This window comes from Rhinolophus sinicus, chromosome 5 (genome assembly GCF_057876585.1).
Source record: "Rhinolophus sinicus isolate RSI-liver-muscle chromosome 5, RSI-T2T, whole genome shotgun sequence".
Lineage (NCBI taxonomy): Eukaryota > Metazoa > Chordata > Mammalia > Chiroptera > Rhinolophidae > Rhinolophus > Rhinolophus sinicus.
This window is the reverse complement of record NC_142505.1, coordinates 5,510,651-5,530,099: the sequence shown is the minus strand read 5'-3', so window position 1 is coordinate 5,530,099 and position 19,449 is coordinate 5,510,651. Positions and strand designations below refer to the sequence as shown.

The window sequence follows — 19,449 nt, the reverse complement described above, 5'->3', positions numbered from 1 at the left end:
AACAAACCTTAAATTTGAGGTCATGTTTAAATCTATGAGCCACATGGACTTTTGTATTTACAGCCTATGGCTTCTATAACAGATTACCACAAATCTGGTGGTTTAAAACAACAGAAATTTATTCTCACAGTCTGGAGGCCAGAAGTCTGAAGTCAAGACGCCAGCAGGACAGAACTTCTTCTGGAAGCTCTAGAGTAAAATGTGTCCTTTGCATTCTAGCTTCTGGTGCTCCTTAGCATGCCTTGGCTGGGGCGTCATCACGCCACACTCTTCTGGTCACATAGCTTTCTCTTCTTTTGTCTCTCTCTTCTTCTATCTGTCTTATATCTCCCTTTGCCTTTCTCTAAGGACATTGGTCATTGAACTTGGGCTCACCCAAATAATCCAGGATGGTCTGCTCATCTCAAGACTCTTAATTTAATCACACTTGCAAAGACCCTTTTTGCAAGTAAGGTAGCATTCACAGGTTCCAGGGATTAGGATATGGACGTATCTTCTTAGGGACCACCATTCAACCCACTGTAACCAATTAACATGAACCCCGAATTAGAAAGATTTTAAAAGTCACCATTAATGTGGGGCCTGGTATCTCCGAGATTGTGTGCTCTCTGCAGACAGTTGGTCCCCAGGAGCGGATGCAGCAGGACTTGAGGTGTTTAGGCCCAGGTCCTTCTCCTAGATGCGCGGCCGAAGGACTCACTCCTCCCAGGAAAGTGGTGGAAGGCGCATAAGTGTGACTCACGGAAACCCTTTTGCCACCTGGAAAGACAAGGAGTAAAAATAAGTATTCTTGCTAAAGCACTATAATTATGTATGTACATAGTATATACAATTTGTCTTTTTAATTTGTACTAAGCATGTAAGTTGTAAAACAAAAATGGTTTAATTTTTTCATAAATAAAAGACAGTTTCTCGTGGCCCATGAGAGCCCATCAAAATGAATCAGATTGATTCGTGTCAGCTTGACCTTAAATACTGTTCAATTGGGCCATTTTTATAGAAATGTGATGTTTTTCATCATCCTTCTATGTGCTTCTCCCTTCTTTTGCACTACAAGTAAGGACTGCATGAACCAGTGGTCACCATCAGTAGTGTTCCTAAATCTGTAGGTTGTTGCCTATTTTCTAGCTTATTCGGACTTTCAAGCAAATAAAGGCCAAAATAAAGCAGGTCAAACGCAAAGAGAAAGAATTTTAATATGGAGTATTTGCACTAAATTAATTTTTAAGCCGTAGTCAAGACTGAACAGTTGCAGTTGGGTGAAGGTAGATGAGATGAGCGTGCTAGTTAACATCAGGGAGACCGGCATCCTGAAGCCCGGTGCAGGAGAACCGGGGTTACTGTGCTCTGCAGCCTCTCCCTCCCCCTCATCCTCCCTGCGTTTGGGACCAGGCAGATGTGTTTAGTCTCCACCTCCACCTCACTCGCCTCATCTGTAAAAGGAATATGGTAATACCTATCTTATAGGGTTGTGAGAACTAAGTAAAACAGAATGTCGGAAAACACCCCAATCGTTACCTACCACCCTTCTTAAAATGCAAACTCAAAGATGTTACAATCAACCCTTTAAAACTTCTTGAATCCTTTTTTGGGATTGCCTGCCTTGGGGAAAGATGAGAGGACAGTGGGTGAACACCTGTCAGAAACACAGAAATCAAGACGATAAGGAGGGATTAAGAAGTACAGATTGGTAGTTACAAAATAGTCACGAGGATGTAAAGTGAAGCTTAGGAAATATAGTCAATGTATAATAACTATGTATGGTGTCAGGTGGGTACTAGACTTATTGGGGGATTCACTTCATAAGTTATGTAAATGTCTATGCTATACCTGAAACTAATATATAATAATATTGAATGTCAACTGTAATTGAAAAATAAAAAAATAATTTTAAAAAATAAAAGAAGATAAGGAGATAGTAGGGAAGAGCACACATGGTGAAGTGTGCTCCAATACAAGTCAACGAGGAGAGCGTTGTGAACTGTCTTTGGTGAGCAGAACGTGCATACCTGCTCTGGTGCTGCTGGATGCCTGGAGATCCCATGTAGAAAACCCAAACCCTCTCACCCTCTGTCTTATTTCTGGAGAAAAATCCCTGGACATGTAGTGCTGGGAGTGCTGCCCTATTGCCTGTGTTTATCGTCTCGTCTGTGGGGCAGGTGGACCGCCACAGAGGCACACAGACATTTTCAGATCACAGACATTTTGTGATGTAAAGGATAAACTGTCAACATTGGCAATCATGCTCTAAGTATTAATTTGATTGGATGTAACATAAAAATCATGCCTCGTTATAATCACAACTCATTTGACTATTTAATAAATGCTTACATGTATAATTTTTCTTATAAAATATCTTCGTGATTGGTTAAAATATGCTGATGACACCACATCCACTTAGTTTCAGATGATTTGAGTAGCTCCTCTTGGCATCGTGAAAAGGGAGATGTTTGAACAGCCAATTAGGAGGTGATTACACTCGTCCAGAAGGGAGGTGATAATGGCTTAACCAAGGCCCTGAAGAGGAGAGGTCAGATGTGACAGATTTTAAGATAGCTAAATCTGCAGGATGTGACAGCTGGAAAGGTTCCGATTTAATGAAGTAGTGTGTTCCACTCAGTGGGAGGGAGTCTCTGGGAGCAGACAGGTGGGGGAAAGATGACAAAAACTCTCTTGTGGCCATGTAGGTCAGTGGCTTAGGGATGAGATTGGGCTGGAGATACTGCTTTGCAGCTTGGCAGCTCCGGGCAGTGGTTGAAATGATGGGAGTAGGTAGGATTGCCCAGGAAAGCTTATAGGATAAGAAGGAAATGGGCTGAAGGCAGAGCTGTGAAGAATAGTTAAGGGGCGTGCGAAGGGAGAGCAGCGGCAGGGACAAGCCGTCCGTTGTCTGGCGTCTGAATTGTATGTGTTGGGTAGAAGGTGCATGTGAGTGAAATAATACTCGTTGTCGCTGCTGGTGTGGTCAGCAAAGCACCAGCTCCACGCCACTGCCAGGGAGCCAGGGAGCATTTTCTTTCTTTTTTTTTTGGAGAAATACTAAAATTACGCCATCTTTTAGAAGGGAGGGAGCTAATTTTCAAGACTTCTTTTGAAATGAGAGGGGAGAGTATGTTATTTATGACAAACTGTAGGCAGATTTCTGTTAAAGAAAGTAACTACTGACTTTAAACCTAGAAAGTGACAAAAAACTGACAGAAAGACAAGTCTTTGAATCCTCACCAGCTGGGCACTTCTCTGATGTACTGACTGTTGGAAGAGATGAGGCAGTGCATGTCAGACTGTAAGGGCTGGGTATGCTGCTGCCAGCTCCTCTCGCTTTTCATTTCCAACTGAGTTGCTAAATCACAAGTGATCATTTGAGAGAACACTGGCCCCCTTCCTTTGTTGGGAAGGAGTTCTGCAAGCAGAAGGTTATCCTCACAGCCCTGGACTGTGAGGACCTCATCTTTGACAATTCTTTACAACATCTCTGAGTAAGTGAGTCTCATTTATACTGACCAAGGAGTCCGAAGAGCCCCTGAGTTACAAAAAGAAGCTGGTGGCCACTCCCCTTTACCTCTGAATGGCCTCTGTACAAACCCTTTACTTAGAAACCTGTTGCGTTTCACACTGCTAGGTGGTACATGGTGGAACCCTTAGTGAGGTTTCCTCTTGGAAGTGCTCGTCCGGGACTGCACACTTCTGAGTAACCGCGGAAAGATCCTGTGGGCTTTCCTTTGAGCATGTGTCTATACTTCCCTGTCCAACAGGGGAAGAAGGATGGGGCCAGGCTATGGGGACTGCCAGTGTCCCATGGAATTTTCAAGTCATGACCCCAGTCTCAATTCTAGTTGTTTCATTGACGTGTCTCCATTAGGGTGAGGAATTCCTAGCCCCTGTTCCTGAGCTATACCTAGTGGTTGTGTGGCAAAGCCCTTGGAATTGCCCTTCAGAGAAGACTCTAAAATGTCATAAATTAACAGAAGTGCAGTGTTGTTCCTTCATGCTCCCTTTTGTCCCAATCTCAAAGTCCTTAGGAAAGAGCTTTACTCTAAGTTAGTTAGGCATCCAGCCTTCTCTGCTAAAGCCTTTGACTGCATAGGATTTCACAGTGAACCAAACCTACTACTCTCCCAAACTGTTTATTTTGGTCTGGCTGAAATACACCCACATGCAGATAGGCACATTGCCCTGCGCTTAGCAGGGTTTTCCTCTCTGGCCAATATGATGACAGCGAAATGGCAGAATAAAGCCAGTGCAAGGCGTGGTAGTTTCTAAACAGTACTACTTGAGAGGAACCATTTTTCTCTATCAGGAACTTTCCTCTGTAGCCTGGTTTGTTTTGTTGCTCTGTGTGTGTGTGTGTGTGGTGTGTGTGTGTGTGTGTGTGTGTGTATGTGCACGCACGCGCACGCGCATGTGTAAGGAACTAGAAAAGAAAAAACTTGTCAGGTGGGAGAGTGCTACCTCAGGGAAGAGGATGTTTTGCCTCTTAAACAGTATTTGGTAGAGATTCATTGTAGAGTTTCTGTTCTTTCCCAAGGAGGGAATCTTCTGTGAGCCTTAACAGAAAACAAGCCTTCTCTAATTTAGTAGAACATGCATTCATTTCTTTGGGAAAGTGAGAAGTTTCCCTTCAAACTTCGTGTTTCCCTTTGGAACGTCAGAGCACGTGCTTAAGACCCTCGAGAGCTGTAATGCCTGTCCTTCTGCTGCAGGTGCAACAACGAGAGTGAGTGGTCGCAGATCCATGAGAATATCATCCGCAAGTCCAGCGCCAAGTACTCCGCCCCCAGCGCCAGCCATGGTGACGTACTTCTCTGGCTAGACGACTTTGTGTTGCATTTGCAGTTGCTCATCACACACCTCATTCAATTTGTGCTGCTCAGTTGCCACGTGTACAGTTCAATCCCCTGCAGACATTTCTCCTGCCAGGCACTGTCTACCATTTCTTTGTGTGACAATTTGAGACCTTCCCTAATTACTTCCAGCCATAATACATTTTCTGTTCTTTCTATGATGGATTCCATGTGCTTTGATAGGTAACTTGAGTTCCAATTTAAATCCAGAGTGAACAGAAGTGTTACAAGGTCTGTCATGTTGTGAAGTCTGTGTTTTCCTGAACAAAGATTACACATCCAGCCCCCCACCAAACAGACAAATATTAATAACACTTTTTCTATTCCTGTTTCTTGTTAGCATCACCACGAAAGCCTGACACTAATGAGAATCAGCGATTAGTCTGCCAGTATCAGTCATTCTAGAACTAGAATGGAAAATCTTTATTTCAAAACAGCTTTTATCATAGCAACTTCTTTTGTTTTTCCTCCTTTTAAAACTCTGTTTAAATAATTTCTGTCTAAATCTTGGTTCAGTTCTACACATTAGAAAGATTATCTTTTTTAAATTGATCATTAATTGCTTGATTAAATTGGAAACATTATTTAAAAGCCTCTGAACTTTCACATACCCTTGAAGATAGCGCCCAGGTTTACATAGAATCATGTTTCTCCTGATAGTTTTTACCTCTAAATCATTTCATAATCTCTTTTATATAACCTTCTTTGTTTTAACTTTCATAGACTTGTAAATAAAAGTTGAGCTTAAATGACAGTCAAAGCCACTGCAAGGCATGGCAGTTTCCCAAGTTGTTGAGAAGAACATTTGTTTCTCTGTCGGGGTCAGCAGATACTCAGCTGAGAGGATTCCCAGAACAGCTACACACTAGAGGCCGCGAAGTTTGAGACCCTCAGCTGGGAGTGCTTGATTCCCCTGAAACTCTGTAGCATGGGGGTCCTCAGGGCCTCTGACAGTTTCTAAGTGACTTTTCCCTCTGGGTGTGTCGGGGTGCCAAGGAGCTCCGTGCAGTGTGCTAAAAGGGGGAGGGGAGTCCACATTCCTCACCTTAAAAACTAAGGTTAAAGCAAGCGGCAAATAAAATCTTGTTTTTAAAGTATAGAAAAGTTACTAACAATTTGGAAAACTACTATATATATAGTGTTCTTTGCTTTATTTACTTGATTTATAAAGAGATGCCCTTGGCTACAGGTTCTTGGGACATGATATAATTAAAACATGGAGAATAGTTTAAAAGTGAGATGGTGATAATAATACATTAAAAGAAACAACTGCAAAGCAGTGTCTGCCATCACCTTCCCCGACTAAGATGTTGAATTTTGTCTTATTTCCCAAAGTGAGCAGGGGCCATGGCATCCATCTTACTGTATGTGGGTTTTGTCCAGAACTTACAGACACTGGCCGTTGAAACAGTGTTAGAAAGGCGCCCATCCCTTTGTGCTGGAGGCGCCCCAGACTTCAGAGTGCCTTGGTTAAGATGACCATTGTGAGAGGAGGTCTCCGTGCACTTGTGGAAAAACCAGAAGGAAAAATCAGCTGCTGCTTTTTGAAGTATGTGACTGCTTCTTGGCAAGCCTTGACTTGGAAGCTGGTTGAGATCTTGGAAATTACCTGTGTCTACTCATGAAATAAATGAGGAAACCGATGCTCAATGAAATTACTTAGAGGCTGAACCAGGAAGCCCAGATTTCCTGGTCTGCAGGCCACTGGCCTTTCCACTCTTACCCAGCTTCTGAGCATGGGTTTTCCACTGCTGGACTCTGGGGTCTTCATGTCAGAGAATTTCATAGATCACTCAAGGAGTAGTTCAGATCTTTATTAGTCTCCTTAATTAAAGATACATCTTTATAAAAAATTAATTTATTTAGCTATAAACTGTCACCCATTTTGTTAAACAGCCTGGGCAGTTCATTGTCTTGGCAATTCTGTTTCCGAGGTCGTTAGTGCTTTCCCTCAAGTCAAATCATATGAAAATGCAGGAGGAGTTGCTACATTGGTTTGAGTGAGGAGAGTGAATGTATCATTCAGCAGTAACTCTCTTAGTGCAGCTCTAATATTTGTAGCTCCTTGTTTCCATGGTTCCATTGTTGATATGTAGCCACAGACCTAACTCTTAACAATTCCAGTAGCCGAAGGTCATTAAGAACAAATGAAGACAAATAAAGCAGTTGGCATGTTGTTTTTCTATGTACTTTTAAATGGCTATTAACTACAGCTTTATGTACATATTTTGGGCTAAGATTAATTTACATTATTAACCCTCACCTAGGTCTTCCAGGAGAGTTGGGGGTGGAGAGGGACACGCCCGGTTGCCGACCCTCCAACATTCCACACAGGTGTCAGTTTGTCCAGTTACAGTTTTATTGGGCAGTCTTTCCCTTGAGATGAAATTCAGTAAGAAAACAGTTTTCTTGTGTCAGCGATCACATTTCCAGCTGGTGGGACACCCTGACGCAAGGCCTTTGGACACACTTGTTTTTAGTCTGCTGCTGTGTCTGTAGACTTGTCTGAGTCCCTAAATGTTCAGTTTAGGAATCCTCCCCTTCACTATTCACTAGAGCCCAGCCGGGCCCTAGTCTGGATGCTGGGGGGCCCCGTCTCTCAGACCTCAGCCTGTGTCTGGATAGACTAGTTCTCTGGGCTATTGAGGTCATCTTGACTTAAATTCCTTTAGCTTTCTAAAATGTTTTTCAGAATAATGTATGTTTTCTGCACTAATGTTTGTCTCAAAAATACTGAACTTTGCACATTTTCCTCTGAAACAGTGTGGCTCTTTGTGTCTCTTCTAGTACTATAGTACAGGGTGGGGTGTGGTTCTGAGGAAGCAAATGCTTTTGTTTTTGCAGGTCTTATCATTTCTCTGCAGCTGCTTCGTGGAGACATGGAACAGATTAGGAGAGAAAACCCTATGATATTTAATAGGGGATTGGCGATTACAAGAAAATTGGGATTTCCTGATGTCATCATGCCAGGTAAGCAGGACTTCTTGGGGCTGGGAGGAGGGTTCGGAGGATGGAGTCCAGTGCTCGTCTCAGGAGCAGTGGAGGAGCCCTGCGGCCATTAAAAGCGTCTGCAGCCCAACTCAGGTTGCTGGATGCAGTCTGCAGCCAGGAGCTCCTTTGGCTGTTGGTGATATTTGTTCCTTGCCAGAAACCCCCACATCACGTTCACCCGTGCAGCATGACAATCCTGCAGACGGGCTTTGTTGTCTCTCTGAAGGCTGGATGGTAGCCACCAACATGGGACTTCATGCCTTTTTACACTCTTCTCTTCCATTACATTCCTTAGAAGAGAATAGGCTCCAGAACTTCCCCTCTTTAAGGGGAAGAATATACCAAAAGCGTGCCTGTAGTATTCATTGGGAATAGCAGATACAGTTTAGCATATTAGGAAAAGAGATCAGGCAGATGGTATACATTGGGCACTAAAGAGTACGGCCTGGCCGGTTTCTCAGGGCTTGTCTCAGTCCCCTCGGTTTAGGCCTGATGGAGAGCCAGGGCAAAACGGGGGAAGGCACTGACTCTCTCGTGAGGTTCCAACGCGTCAATCCCAGGTTCATGTTTCCTAGTCAGACAGATGCAGGCAAAGCTGGAGAAGCGGGTCCAAACAGGCCATCAGAGCCACGGGGGCTTTAGCGAGTGAGGGAAGGGTCGAGGGGTGGCTCAAATGGAGGGCAGGTGGTCTGATAACCAGAGAAGATGCGAACAAGGAGAGGGAAATCGGAACCGACAAAGCTGGTTATCTGGATGGACGACAGGAGTGAACCTATGCTTTCCATTGAGTCTTAGTGATCTGCTAAGAGCTTACTTACTTTGGTTTAGAAGGGCCAGGCCAGGTGAGACTGAACTGGTCATGACCGGTCTAACTAGGCCCTCTGTGGAGTCCTTCGTGGTGCTGTAAATCCTCTTGCTGGAAATATTTGCCAGCACATCCCCAGAGGGGAGTGTGGCCTGAGCACAGAGGAGGCCTGTGTGACGGGCTCCAGCTGCCTTCCAGCTTCCCACACTGCGCCCAGAATTGTTTCCTGTTGTGATGCAGAGCCAGCTGCTGGGAATGGCCTTCACCTCCTGCTCATGCGCACAGTAGGGTCTTGTGTGGGAAACCTGGGCTACTCAGTCAATTCCATGTTTATCTTTAAATGCTAAGGAGACTTCGTGGTTGTGAAAAGCCCCCGTCAGGCTGCTGTGACTGTGATGTCCTCCATAGGATGTTTTTCCCATCGTGTCCTCACACCATTTCTCTGCCCTCTGTGGCCTTAGTTATCAGGAAAAGAAGAGCCCAGGCATTGTCCCTGGCTTCTTGATAATGTGTCATGGAAGGAAAAGTAGGTGCTTACCCAGATTTATCTGGTGATCGTTTTTAATTAGATACCCAGGCTCACGAGATGGGGTCATATATTCTAAGAGATGTATTCAAAGTCCTTCCTTTCTTTCAAGAATTTGTTTTTCTTAAGATGTGGACATTTCCTTCCTATTGCCCTTCACACAGTCATAGAATTAAAACCAAGTGAGCAAAACTAGAAAGGAATAAGCTACAGTCAAAAATGCTTTTAAGCAAACTTTGATTTCAAGAGTTACACTGTCCCATCCTCTTGTGTGGAAAGATCTCTTTGTGGAGCACTCTGCGTCTCTGTATCGTTTGACACCACCATGGAAACCAGCTGTGTCAGGCATTGGTGAGGCAAACTGAGGCTAAGCGGGCTTTCCCTCCCCTGGGCAGCTAAGGGTCATTGTATGATTTGCCCCCCAGGCCAAGACACTGGCAGTCCTGGGAGGTCCAGGCTATGGCTGTGGGATGCTGCTTTCAGCGTTGTGTGCCGCTGAGTGCTGAGTGCTGAAGCTGAAAGTGAGGATGGTTCAGAGGCAGGAAGCAGTCTTTTGTGCATAATCTGTCTCTTCCTCTAGCCTTCCTCCCCCGAGGAAAGAGCTTTTTGCACAGATGGCCACTCCCAGAGTTGTGAGCTAACACTGACAGCCCCCCTCATGCTCCCCAAGATAGCATCAGAGTGGGTTTGCCATCCTTGGGCAAGGTGAGGTGGCTGGCCTGCAGGTCTGTTGGAGCAGCAGGAAAAGTGTGCAGGAGTGTTTATGCTGCGGTCAACCTGTCTTGGGAAACCATGAATGTGGCAAGAAGTCCTTTGGTGAGCCTTCCAAGCCCTGGCCACCTGCAGCGGGTCAGGCCTTCCCCTGTGGGAATATTGTGCGTGGGCTGCAGCAGTCCCTCAGCCCGCACAGTGCTACTGTGACTAAGTTACAAGGCAGCTTCCTCTTGACACATGGACATCTAGGAGATGAACAAGGAAATAAATTGTCAGTAACTGTGCATTGCAACACTTAAGTCTGAGAAGTTGGAGTAAATGTAAAAATCAGAATTAGTCGTAAACTGTGATCCTCATTTTAAAACTACCCAGCATTTGGCAGAAGCTCCCAGGCGCTCCCTGGGAGAGTCTTTTTTTGTCAGGATGGGCCAGGTAGGTCCTGTCAAAGGCTATTGACAGAACTTACAGCTCTGAGTGTAACCGCGCAGTTACAGTTCAGACAGGCGCTCGCCACGCCAGTGTCCAGCATACCGTGTGGAAAAGTTCTTTCTGATGGTCTCCTGTTGCTTCCCTGGGTGTGTACAGACACACCACGTGACTGCTGTACACAGGAGATGTCCTACTCTGTACTATAGCTGAGGCCCTGACGTCTAGATTCTAGAACAACTAGATATGGGAATTTAAGCCTAATTTTGAAACTGGGCACTTACAGCCTTTTGTTGGTTTGTCACATTTTTGTGGGTACTTCCTCCTTCCTTCCAAACTCTTTTTAGTTTAGTACCAAAGCTAATAACTGTAGCGCACGTTTACTCCTTTCCTAGATTTTTTTCTAGAAGATGGGCAGGCAAGACTGGAGCAGGCCTGGTGTCCCAGGTGGACAAGTTGAAGTTAACATTGTTCCCAGGGGCTCACTGCTCAAAATTAGTCCAAATAAAAACCTTAAAGAAAATGGTCATTTAAGAAATAAATTTAAAAAAATAAAAAACATAAATAAATAAATAAATAAATAAATAAATAAATAAAAAAGAAAATGGTCAGCCAAAGACAGTAAATTGAAAGGGGCGATTTAAACCCTCTTACTCGAGAAAAGGCTCCACCTTCTCCGGACTATGTCTGAGCAGGTATGTGTCGCCACCTGCTACAGCCCTGTCTCCTGCTTAGCTTTCCTGGAAGTCTGTTCCCTGGAGTCATGAGCAATACAGGTCTGTCATGGCTCGGTGGGAATTACAACATTTTAACTTGCTTTCTCAGCCTTGAATTTTTAAGGTTATCATTTGCTGTGGGCAATATGGGCCAAGTTTATATTAGTTAAGTAGTTTTCTGTCTTGCCAGAAGAAATCTGCCCTTTGATTTAGTATCGTCTAGCTGATGACTTACATTTTTCCTAAAGCTTGGTTCTCTAACTTGCGTCAGAATCACCTGCAGGTTTGGGAAAGTGCTGGCTGTTGGGCCAACCCCAGCAGTTTCTGATACAGGAACATTGGGGTGGGACATGACAACTTGCATTTCTCACAAACTCCCAAGTGATGGTGATGTTGCTGGTTTGGGACCCCCTTTGAAGACCGTGTCCTAGAGGGTACTCTGCTTTAGGGATGCTTTGCCCCTCCCGGAGTCAGACCTGGGTTGCCCTGAACTGCCCATTAGAAGGCAGTGATGCAGGCATGGTGTCCCTCTAGGGGGCCCCCCCGATTCTCGCCTTTGTGCTCAGAAGTACACTCTGTCCTTTGCTTTGACACCTGGTAAGAAGTGCGTGCTTCATCACCGACCTGCAAGTGATGTTTTATTCTCTTTTCCTGTTTGTCTTAATTGTTCTTGTTTCTCTCTGTGCTGTGCCCTCATTCTCGCCCCTTTCTTTCTGGTGCAGAGATGAAGATATTTGGGTGTAAGTTCTTGCTTTTGTGTGTCCTGTCTGCTTTTTGCCTGCTTTTTTTCCATCTTCATTTGTTTCATGGAATGTTGCAATACTGGGGTGGGGTGTCATGTACATTATTAATCCTTCATCAACCTCACCTTTTGGGGTAACTGACAAGACATAAGAAGAGAAGCCACCAGCCCAGCCTAGAAGACTTTGGCTGTTCATTAAGATCTGAGGAAGCTAAGGACATGTTGGAATGTTTAAAACCTTAACAAGCCCTAGGTATGTAGCTACCAGAAAAGATCTTTATGAGACAGATCAGCTACTCCCATTGAAAAGAAAATAAGTAGGCTTATCCCAAGCTACAAAGAATCAGAAAGGCAGAAAGCTTCTCTTTTCAGCTCGGCTGGACACATCTCATACAAAGGGCAAACACACATCATTTGAAAGAGAGCTCTCCTCAGGAGGAGTGATGCAGGTGTTTACCACAAGTAGATTCGTAGGACTGTGGTCTGAGTTCCCATAAGGCTCTGGCAGCGTCTATCAGGGATGGTTTGGGAATGACCACATCTGGTCCCACAACATGTTGAAAGAGCACATCCTTGACCCCGGAAAAGAATAACCCTAGATAGTGAGGTCACTGTGCCTGTTCCTAGCATCCTGCTAGAGCAGAGAACATCACTGACTTTATGACAATAGAAACTAGTAGACAAGTGACACTGAAGACATGGTTAGAAAACTAAAGAAGCCGTCTCTCCTGGGTCCTCTAAAGAAGTCCTGCCAAGAGTCGTTGTTGTCTTTTTTATTTGTTATTTTTATTTTTGTCTCTTCCTCAAAATAAGAACTACAACAAAATAAAACATTGGTTATATACGTGAAGCTGTCCTAGTTGAAAGGTTAACATCTCTCCATCTCCATGAATGCTGTCAGACTTCATCCTCTTCTGCTGAGAGAGAGAATTGGTGCCGTCCCAAGCAGGCTGTTGGGTCTGCTGGGACAAAGTCCTGGTTTCACATGGTCTTAAGGGAAAGAAAGTACTATTCCCAGAAGCCCCTCCAGAAGTAGACATGGTATAAGTAATATAGTATTAAATACTATTAGCCTTGAACCCAAAGCCTCTTAATCTGTGGTGTGAGTAATTTACACAGAAGGAACATGACTATAATAAGAAATCCAAACACGACTGAGTGGCCACACCTGTGTGCTGTCCTGGACCATTTCCCCTGGGATGGAATTCTGCGTAGGCTGTAACCGTGTGGCTTCAAAACTCCAAGTAAGGCTGGATTATCTGACAAAACTCCAAATAAGGCTGGATTATTTGACAAGAGAGTGTTACTAACATGCTCTGGTGCCTGAGCTGTACCTCCGAAGTTCTGCAACCCCATGCAGAGACTGCTCTCAGAGAGGCTGCAAGTATGTGTGAACTGTTTCTGCAGTCTTACTAGGCTGCAGGTCTGCAGAGACTCAGGCCGACCGCTGAGGCGTCAGTTCTCTGTCACTGCCAGAAGCAGGTCTGTCAAAATGTTCCTCAACCCCCTGAGATTTCTGGGAGCTGAAAAGCACTGTTTCCTCATAAGAACACTCACTTCGTGAGGACCCCAGAATGTTTCAGGCCATTCTCCCTAATGTGAGAAGCTGGCCTTTGGTTCATTGTCTTGCTTCTTCCCAGCAGCTGTTTGTATAGACTTAGAAGACTCTGGAGGGTTTTTCTGTTTTTTGTTGTTGTTTTGTTGTGTTTTCTTTCAATTGTGTAGTTGCAGTGTAGTGAAACTCTCCTTGACACATGAACACTCCAAACCAGGTATCACACTATATAGCCCATGGGCCAACAGCCTGTTTTTGTGCTACCTGCCAACTAAGAATGTGTTTTTACATTTTAAAAAGGTTTTGGAAACAAACAACATGTATGTGACAGAGACCTGTGGGTCCACAAAGCCTAAAATATTTACTATCTGGCCTCTTACAGAAAAAACGCACCAACCTCTGCCTACTCTGAGTCCCTAGTTCCTTGACGTGCAGCTCTATATACACCAACAGCTGGTATTGGCTACTGTGTGAAACAGGGAAAAGGACAAAGACTGTTTATTCTGAGGCCCTCTTACAAGAACAACCTCATTCATCCATCTTTCCATTCAAGAAACTCTGTCGCATGTCATCTGAGCACTAAGCACTCAGAAATGTAAGGCGTTGCTGGTGTTGGTCGATGCTCTGCCAACCACCGGAAGCAGAAGACACCTAACAAAGGGAGGCAGGACTCCTCAGCACTGGCTACGCCCACTGCTACAGAAATTCTTCCCTCCCAGAGCCCTCCCGGTGCGCCTCCATGCTGCCCAGCCCCCCACCCCCAGCCAAACTTCATCAGCATCTCGTCCCCTGGTGTTAAACCCTGGAGAGGGTCAATCACCTGGTGGTTTTTTACACCTATTTACAAAGTTCCACTGGAATCTCATGGGGTGGAAGCTCCCTAGGTGATTCGAATACAGCCACCCAGGCAGTGGTCCACAAACTAACCTCAAAACCAATGCTCAGGCCTTCTCTTTCCCATCCTTGTAATGTGCCTGTCCTCATCCCTCTCCAGGTAGGTAATATTCCTGGCAATTGGTGCTCAACTCTACAGGAGCCTCCTGGAGACAGTGCCTTAACCCAAAGGCGTGAGTCCACTGCGGCTCTGTGAACATGTAGCATGCACGAGGGACCGCTGAAGAGTGGGGAAGTCTGGGAGGCTATCCGTAAGGCAGTCCCGGAGCCTTTCACATTTGCTTCTGCTTAGGTTTTCTCCTAGTTCCAGGAGAATTAGTGGAGAGCTTAATTTAAGTGATCCCCCTTCTTTTGACAAAAAGGTCCCAGCAACATTAACCATCACAAAGTGCCGTTCTTGAAATTGAGGCTGTATGCAAAATGGTAACCCACAAGGCAGCCTAATACCTATTTTGACTGAGAACATTCCTGGTCTAGGCAGGCGTGTTCTCCAAATAAAGGGCAGCCAAAGATCTAGTGAAATCAAGCTGCTTCAGTCTGTAACTCAGAGGTACAGCTACTTGTATTGATAAATTTTCCCAGCTAGGTGATCACCAAGGGCATTCTGCTTAAATAGAAATTTTAAAAGAACAAAAACTATAGGACTATCTAGCTCAGTTCTAGGAAAAGTTTGAAACGTTTCATCTGAAGGACATGTTTATTGTAACATGGTTAACTCGCATATAGAGCCACAGAAACTAAAAATGTTTGTACAAGCTAGAATACTATTGCTGGTAGCCAAAACCTGCTTTTAAAAGTCACATGGATTATCTTGAGAATAACTTCCAGACAGTGCTGGTTTAAACCCAGGTAATTTTTAAACAAAGCACCTATTCTTTAGATTAGACATTTAAATTCTGTGGACTATTCACTTTATGCCAAATCAGCCTAGAAGTTGAATAGTTATTTAAATTCCATAGAAAAGCTAATGTATAACTAAAAGGCTTTTATCAGAAGGTTCTGTTTTCAATTATTAAAATTCAAGGTATAACCAATTCTGATTTATCCCATTTTAATAGCAATAACCCATGGTAAAGTCCCCAGTTAATTTTGAATTTTACTTTTAGGACAGATTTTATTCAGCTTCTGTCCTGACAGAAGCAAACTGATGAATTTGAGTTTCCTTTCTCCTCCTGCTTGCCATCGTCACCCTCCTGCACACCCGAGTGCCATTTTAATGATATGCTACCATATTTCCCCAACGATAAGACCCAGCCAGACCATTAGCTCTAATGCGTCTTTTGGAGCAAAAATTAATATAAAACCCAGTCTTATTTTACTATAAGACCGGGTCTTTAATATAATATAATACAGGATCTTATATTAATTTTTGCTCCAAAAGACGCATTAGAGCTGATGGTCCAGCTAGGTCTTATTTTCGGGGAAACATGGTAGGAGGGCCCAAGCAGGGATGTCCAAAGGAGGCCGAGTAAAGTTCCAGGCTCCTCAGAGTTCAAAGTAGAGGTTCTGCTTAGCCCCAGAGGCAAGTCTGTGCAGTCTGCAAGGATGGGCACCGTCAGCTGTATCGGTGTGATTTTCAGAACACGTTTTCCTCCTCCTTTCATGGTAGCCTCAGGGCTGTTTGGGGAACAAGGTGGCTTTCACACATAGGGAGTGTTCTCCCAGCTTCCAAAGAATTGCTTCTTCCCACTTGAGCCAGAGTGTCTTGAGAGTTTCATTATGTGACCAGATAACCATGACTGCACTCCTGGGATAGGAAAGCAACCTGAAGAATGGAAGTTCTGGTCATGAAGACGCCAAACACCAAAGATACATGCTTGTCCTGACCTACTGATTGCTGTGTCGTGCGTAAGAGACCTTCAGACACTTCTACAATTAGAGAGGTAGCCAGCGCAGAAAAGAGGCTATTGTCAGATCTCTGACCAAACCCAAAAGATCACTTGCTAACCAAAAACCAAACCTGTTTATGTCATTGTGAATGCAAGTAATGAGTATATTTAGATGTGCCATTTCTAAGAAATAAAACAGAAAGAATTCCTGGCGTCTGAATTGGCTTGCTTTGCAAGTTACTTGTTCCCTCATCTCTCAGTTGATTTCTTCAGGCTGCTAATACATTTTCCCTTTGGCCCTACCTGATTTTCCTTTGCCATTTTCTTCCCTGGAACATTTTCCCCCCACAATCTTTACTATGTTTTTTTGAAAGTCAAAAGCCCTTCTTTAGAATGTGTGGATAAAACTTGTCAGTTGCAGATTTAGAATCTTAGAGTAGCCTAAATATGCTCATCTACACGAACAGCCAATCCCATCCCCCTGAAAAAGGCAGACGTGACTTAGGTCGTTTCGGACTTGCAGTTTGAGCTTCTCCAACCTGTTTCGAGCAGCAAATACAGCAAAGTGGGCTGGAGTCAGAGCACCAGGAAGCAGGAGCACAACAAGTTGTCACCCCGGCGCCATAGCACTTGTGCTTCTGGAGAATCACCTGGTCTCAGAGCACTTGCAACAAAGAGAAGAAAACTGACAGGTAGTCCAGTGACCCCTGCCTGGCACTCCAGCAGAGCGTGGGATTTGGAGCTAGGCCTCCAGAAGGAAGAAGTAGTGTATCCTCTAGTCAGACTCAGAACGGCTGAGGGTTGCAGAAAGAAAACCTATAAAAGAAAAGAGAAATGACTTTTTTTTTTTTTTTGAGGGAAAGAAGGAATTAGAAGTTAAGACAGACACGTGATTAAAATAAGTGTCACTCCTATTGATTCTAACATTTTTCCTCTGTGGGAGGCGTAGTTTGCAGCTGCTCGCCTGAGCAGTCCCCTGCAATCTGAAAGACGCTCCCCTGCACCGCCCTGTCCCTACCTGGACGAGCTATGGTAACACCTTCAGAATTCAGACTTAGTACATGACTGAACAACCTGAGTATCACTCCACTGATACTGGTAGGATGTCCATCGTTATTAACCAAGCTTGGAATGCCCTGAGCACCCACCTGAACCCTGGAGGATCCAATTGCTAGCCTGGTCCTCCATGCAGATGGGACAGTGTGGCTTCTGTGGTCATGAAGACATGGCATTTCTTTCCCCACAGGTGATATTCGCAATGACCTGTACCTAACCCTGGAGAAGGGGGATTTTGAGAGAGGAGGAAAGAGTGTACAAAAGAATATTGAAGTGACCATGTACGTGCTTTATGCAGATGGAGAAATCCTGAAGGTAAGGCTTGCCAGTTTGGAATGGAAACGAATCCTATAATAATCCTAGTACTTCTGTGGACTTTGTCCAGAGAGCTGTTCTCCCAGGCAGGACTGAACTCAGATCACCCCTATGCATTCTTCTCTGCCTTTTCTTTCCTGCGAGGAAACCCTATGCATGCTTTGATAATAACTCTCAGTGTCAGTTAGCCTTGTTAGAAATCCTTCTGTCTGACCTGAATCCTTCCTGCTCCAATTTAGACCTGTTCCCTCTAGTTCTGTCCTACCTGTTATTTCTTCCATTCCGCCTTGCACTGAGCTACCTACTTTTGATAACTGTTACTAGGTCCCACTCTTTTTATTCTTGAGCTAGCACAGGAAGTTATATGTGCTCTTTGGTCAACGGTAGGACGTAGGTACTAACTCTCTGGTGCCAAGTTATGTGACAACAGCACGCAACAGCTCAGCCCTAAAAGCTTACTTCCAGCCTGTGCACTACGAGGACACTGCCATTCCTCACTGACAGTGAAGACCTGGAGTGCTGTCAGTATGTCCATTTTCCCCTCAGTCATGTCATGGTAAGTCCCTGGCAATTCACCAGGCATCATTTGCGTAGCATTTGGTAGAAGGCAAATCAGTCTTTTACAGACCTCGTTTGTATATGTCGACAACAGCCTTGAGAGGTAGGCAGAACAGGAATGATCATCCACATTTTACAGAAGAAAAAGGTGAAATTAGTCAAAATTATCTCCCAAAGCCAGAGAGAAATAGAGGAGACTGTTGATGGTGGTAGAAATAATGATTTGTCATTTTAAAAACCCACCTTAAGGACATGGCCATTGTTTGCATGGATGTCATGCTGAGGTCAGCAGAGGCATCAGGTGTTCACACCAGCCCTGTGCAGATGGAGCTGCTCCTGAGTGGATGGCCTGCAGCTTCCTGTTCTCCAGGGAAGGGGCCTCGGCACTGCATCTTCGTGCCAATATTTGGGGACTGCGATCACGTTAGCTGTGGCCTACCTTGTTTATAGCCAAGGACAATCAGCTGAGGGCAACCTAAAATGCCAGTGCAACACTGAGCTAAGGAAGATTAACAAACAAGCTCTCTCCACCTTCCTGTTGTTTTTCTGATCGGACAGTGCCGTGTACAGCGGGCTTCCCCCCATGCAGTTCACTGTTGCCTTTCTGAGTGAGGGTGAGGACCTACCATAGTGAGGCAGACGCACCACCCAGCTGCCCTCGGGTTTACTGCGCAGCGTGTGTGGTTACATCGGCCTCACGGAAAACAAGGGGCACTGTGACTGCCTACTCCTATACCATCTACACTGTTCTCTCCAAAAGTATTGAATTTCAGCCAAATCAGTTTTCTCATTTTATAGGTTGGGCCTGGTGGGAAAGTGAGAGCTGCACAAAGGAGAAAGCGAAGGGTCCTAGTGACAGAAATCCAGGGCTCCCTCCAGGAAGATGACACTTTATTTTGCTCCTCTCTCCCAGGATTGCATCAGCTTGGGCTCAGGAGAGCCAAACAGGAGTTCCTACCACTCCTTCGTCCTCTACCACAGCAATAGTCCTCGCTGGGGGGAAATTATCAAACTGCCCATCCCCATCGACCGGTTCCGAGGCTCCCACCTGCGCTTCGAGTTCAGACATTGTTCCAGTGAGTGAAACTTCTCTCCACATTCCTTTGCGGATATGAATATAACTCTTTCCTCTGGGACAAAATTGAGAGGGTTCTTATTATTGGGGCAAGAAAAGGAGTTGTAAAGAAATAACTACGCAGAGATGGGCTGTCATCAGAGGCTGTTTGGACAGTGGTTTAAAACCATGGTATTGGTTCTCGTAGTGTCTGACCTGGACACGGGTAATTCCCACTGTCGTTCTCCTTTGGGTATTTTCTTTGTATGTGTTAAACTGCTTCTTAGAGAGCCCCGGGCTTAGCAAGACCAGCAGTGTAGTTTCTGTTTGGATCTAAGTAGCCTATGTACTGGGATGTAAGTGGAAACAACACAATACGTTTCTCATCGTTCCTGCAGTCAGGTTGCTATCTAATTAATGAAAGTAA

The 19,449-nt window shown here is 44.7% G+C and overlaps 1 protein-coding gene across 10 annotated transcripts in view; it reads left to right on the top strand.

The window, feature by feature from the left end:
* The window catches only part of DOCK3 (dedicator of cytokinesis 3), a 294,157-nt gene that overhangs the window by 186,651 nt on the left and 88,057 nt on the right, over nucleotides 1–19,449 (top strand). For all 10 annotated transcript variants that reach the window (XM_074312252.2, XM_074312255.2, XM_074312249.2 and 7 more), the window contains 4 exons: nucleotides 4,701–4,789; nucleotides 7,686–7,811; nucleotides 17,286–17,410; nucleotides 18,882–19,044. In XM_074312252.2, the coding sequence (XP_074168353.1) occupies nucleotides 4,701–4,789; nucleotides 7,686–7,811; nucleotides 17,286–17,410; nucleotides 18,882–19,044 (503 nt within the window). The remainder of the gene's footprint in view (nucleotides 1–4,700; nucleotides 4,790–7,685; nucleotides 7,812–17,285; nucleotides 17,411–18,881; nucleotides 19,045–19,449) is intronic.